At 42.3% G+C, this 4229-nt stretch overlaps 1 protein-coding gene across 1 annotated transcript in view; it reads left to right on the top strand.

The window, feature by feature from the left end:
* The window catches only part of PSMD1 (proteasome (prosome, macropain) 26S subunit, non-ATPase, 1), a gene marked incomplete at its 5' end in the record, with an annotated part of 70410 nt that overhangs the window by 42280 nt on the left and 23901 nt on the right, over positions 1 to 4229 (top strand). Inside the window, one exon of the mRNA XM_010135109.1 lies at positions 1932 to 2046. Coding sequence (XP_010133411.1) covers positions 1932 to 2046 — 115 coding nt within the window. The remainder of the gene's footprint in view (positions 1 to 1931; positions 2047 to 4229) is intronic.

The raw sequence follows: 4229 nt of genomic DNA, 5'->3' as shown, positions 1-4229 counted from the left end.
TTTTCTTAACATTTGTCATCACGGCTGCATCTTAAAGGCAGCAGAGTTTCTAGTGACTTTGTGTTTGTTCCTCTCTTCTTTTATGTGGGATTTCTTGCTGATGTTTGAAGGGGATTTTTTTTTTTTTTTTTTTTTTTTTTTTTTTGGTAAGGAGGTGGTGGTGGCAGAAGGGATTGTTTCCCCATGTGGATGTTTTAGGAAACTCTTAAAGAAACAGACTGTTGGAAGCAGGGGTGAGATAGGACATTTGGGTACTTGCTGCCTTTACTGCTGATGAGTTGAGTAGCCTCAAACCTGGGTGCCCTTGGGTTCCTTCAGCAATGCTGGAGCAGTACTAGAGCCCGTATGGTGGTGCTGCCTGAGTGCAGTCAGCTGGAGCTGGAACAAGGAATTTAGGACTAATTATGAGAGGAAGCTATAGGGAAGTGTTGAAGTGGGAAGAGATAATAGCTAGAGCAGAAACTAACTGATTTTTGTCTGTAGAATATAAGTGAAGCATGAGTGTGTGGTTATATGAGCACGTCTTCTGTCCCCAGTCACAGTGGAAGATGATAGTGAACTACATTATTGTTTAAGGTCTTTTTTACTTCTGTTTTCTATGATTCAGGTATTCATTTAAATAAAACCAATGCTGGAGCTTGAGTTGTTGAGTGGTTTTATAGACACTTAATGTTCCTACATGATCCTGTAGTATCTGTGTAGAACAGGTGCAGCCACCACCCTCCAACCTCCATCTTTCAGTATTGCAAATGTAAGAAGGGAAGCTAGAACTAAGGTGTTCTTGTCTCTTCCTTTATATGTTTCGTTCTGAAATCAGTTTATGGTCATCACTCTTGTGTTCACAGTGTCATGAGATGGGGTAAATTAAACAGATTAGCTGTGATGCATGTGCTTCCAATGTCTCTAAGTTCAGAATGAAGACTTGTCTCATGCAGACATGCCTATTTTAAAAAAATTATTTACAAGTTTGCTTTTGCTGCCTTAGAAATGCTGACATGGATGTGTATAATATTATGAAGTGGTTCATATGGCATCAAAATTAATGCAGTGATAAATACGACTACAAAGACAAAAGGGCAGTGAATATATCCACACCTGTGAGTTCTGCCCTACTTCAGAAATACTCTACATTCACAAGACTGTTTGCATTAGCAATATGTGCCTCTTGCCGCAGGGAATTAAGGGTCCCCTTTCATCTCTCCCAGCACTGGGCTAGAAGTTCCGTTGCTGTAATGACCAACAGGACACTGGTTCTCAGCTGGTGAAGGCATGGAGTGTATATTCTCATTTCAGATCTCTTAAAAGGTAGCAAACTCACAGCATGAAATTCTAAGGAGGCAACAGTAGACACTGCTGAGTGTCTGTGTGAGTTTTATCAACATTTCCTCACATGCAGCAACAGTGATTTACAGCAGAGATGGGGCGAGGAGGAGTCAGAAGGAGGAATGATTGCAAAAAGGAGTTGGGGACCCACCAACCTTGAAGAATGATTGAATACTGGAGTTGGGTTTTGTGTCTGCTGGTGGGAGATTTAGTACAGGGTGTCTCAACAGTGAGAGACACTAGCAGTGTAAACCTCTGCTAGTGGAAAGTGTGTCACAGCAGCATGATTTCTGGAGGGAAAGACCTCAGTCTCAATAGATATCATTCTGCTGGGAAATCTGTTAAAGACAGAAAATACGCACTGAAAAGGAAGACTTTAGTAGTGGGAACTGTGTGTGGTATCTGCAGTGATAGGAAAGTTTATGCATTTGTGCACTTTCCTGTTCGCCTCTTAGGCCATTTGTTCCACCTCTCTGATTGCATTTTGAGAAATGAAAAACATACAGTGTGGAAGGACAATTTTGAATTTTCCAGTGTGAACAGAGTGAAGTCTCCATATTTTGAAGAACAATAATAATAAACAGTGGTGTTTTTTTGCCTTTCTTCAGGACTCCTGAGCAATGTCCAAGTGTGGTTTCTTTGCTGTCAGAGAGCTACAATCCCCACGTGCGTTATGGGGCTGCCATGGCTTTGGGTATCTGCTGTGCGGGCACTGGAAACAAGGTGAGGACCAGAAGCATCCGTGACCAAGACCAGAAGCATCTGTGACCAAGACCGTTTCTGCGGAAATGTCGCACACAGATCAGATTTCTCACACATGTACACTGCTAGCCAGCTGGAATAGAGCAGTACTTCTTCAGATTCTTTAACTGTCCTGGACAGAGAGTTTCTTCTCCTGTTTGTACAGAATAGATAAAGTAAAAGAATGTTTTTACACTATTGCCACATTCTTGGAATTTTGTCTTCAAAACTTTTCTTAAGAGTTTTCCTACTGTCAGTTGCCACTGAACTTTTATGTTCAGCACTCCAAAATCAATACTCCTTTGCCCTTGGAGCTGATCTTTTACAGATTGCTTTTAGGGGGAACAGAGGGGTGGCAGTGACAGGAAGACAGCAGGTATTTTGCATAACTTTTAGCAGCTTCTTCCTTGTGATACAGAATTCAAGGCAGTAAAGCCCAGCACAGTGGAATCTAATGAAATTTACTGTGGTTTCAGGTGTGCAATTCACAGCCAGTAAATTTCATTCTCACTTTATAAGTGTCGGTGAAGAATAATTCTCACAGATTATAGCAGGAACCTTTTAAAGTGCAAGGATGCCCACTTCTGCAGTGGGGAGTGCTCATTGGGACAAGCATCAAGTAAACCTGGGGATAAGCTTCCTCTGCTTCACCCGTGTGTGTGCTGGTACTGAATCACAGTTTCAAAACAGGTGCACAGTGTGTCCATGTGGAAGTATTATTTCATGCTTCTGAATCTTTGATAAATCTCATGGTTATCCCTATCATCCCTTCCTCAGTTAGTATTAAGCACTTGGTCTGTGGCTCTTGCAAGTGAGTGTTTCCCAGCACGTCACTTGTGCTGGGAAATGCACAGCACTGGCATGCGCTGCCTGCCCTCTTTAGTATCTAAAGCATGCAGGCTTGAAAGCAAACCAGAAGTCCTATTTTTATTCAGGTTGTTTTATTTTCAAGTGGAAGGTGGAATAAAGAAGCTAATTATTTTTAACCTGCTCCATGTGACAAATGAAGTGGAAATGCTTTTAGTCACACAAAGTAGTCTGTTTTATTTCCAGATACATTGTGTGATAAAGACCTAAACCATCTGATCACATGCAGACATGTCTTCCAGAGCTTATATTAGTAGGTTTTGAAGGCCCAAATATGTTCATCCTTGGAGATCGGAAAGTTCAGGGTTTTGTCATAGTGGATGTTCCGAACGTGGTTTTGAGTGCGTGCCAGAGAATGAATGAGGCACCTTCAGGTGGGGAAGCTCAGCCTCTAAGAGAGCTCAGTTGGCAAAGGAGGCTAAACAAAGGCATGATATTATTCTAGAAGTGGTTCTTTAGAAACAGCATTTTGTATAAAATCAGCTTCTTTTTAAGCCTCACCCTGACAGAACTAACAACGAGAGGGGTCTGTGCTGGGAGACTGGTGCATTCAGCTGCAGTTGCTCCTGTCCTCAGTTCAAGTATGTACAGGAGAGGGCTCCATACGAGAGATTGCTAAGTGATTCTGTCTGAGTTCTGTAATCAGAAGGTGACATATAGATTAAAAGAACTCTTTGAGCTTCTTAGGGTGGATGTCTTTCCTGTTCCAAAGAGCATGTAAGTTTGCTTCGTATCCACTTGAGAGTGCTTTTAGAAAGCCCCTATGTTGCCACAGGCCAAATCTACCTGTGAAGCCCGTGGCTGTACAAACTGCTGTCTTAGGTTTATTCCACTTAGATCTGAAGCTCGTAGTTGCTGAAAGCTGGATGAACTTGCTAACAACTTGCTGCTGCTGAAACGGGTAGTCTTGGTTACTCCTGCCACCTTTTTCTCTGTGTGATGTCCATCTCCCTAGTGAGCAGTTTCAGACCCAAACTCAGAGAATACTGATCTGGTTTACAACAACAAAAAAGGGAACAATTCTCTGTTGAATTATTGAGGTGGAAAAGCTCACTGAGAGGTGAGACAAGGACTGCAGCTAGCACAGGGAAAGGGAAGGGGCTGGGTGTCTGAAGGGAAATTGAGGAAGGAGAGGGATCTTGTTTTGACAGCAGTGAGTTTAGAGGAGTTCAGCTGTCCTCTGTGATGTGTGCTGAGCACCTTGCATGGTTAGGAATAAATTTGTGTCTGTAATAATTCTCTGTATGTTTAAGTCATGGCTTGCAAAGTGGCAAAACTGTAAATGGAGTTGAAAGAGT

The sequence above is a fragment of the Buceros rhinoceros genome, unplaced genomic scaffold (genome assembly GCF_000710305.1).
Source record: "Buceros rhinoceros silvestris isolate BGI_N320 unplaced genomic scaffold, ASM71030v1 scaffold18324, whole genome shotgun sequence".
NCBI classification, from domain to species: domain Eukaryota; kingdom Metazoa; phylum Chordata; class Aves; order Bucerotiformes; family Bucerotidae; genus Buceros; species Buceros rhinoceros.
This window is presented reverse-complemented; position numbering and strand designations above follow the sequence as displayed.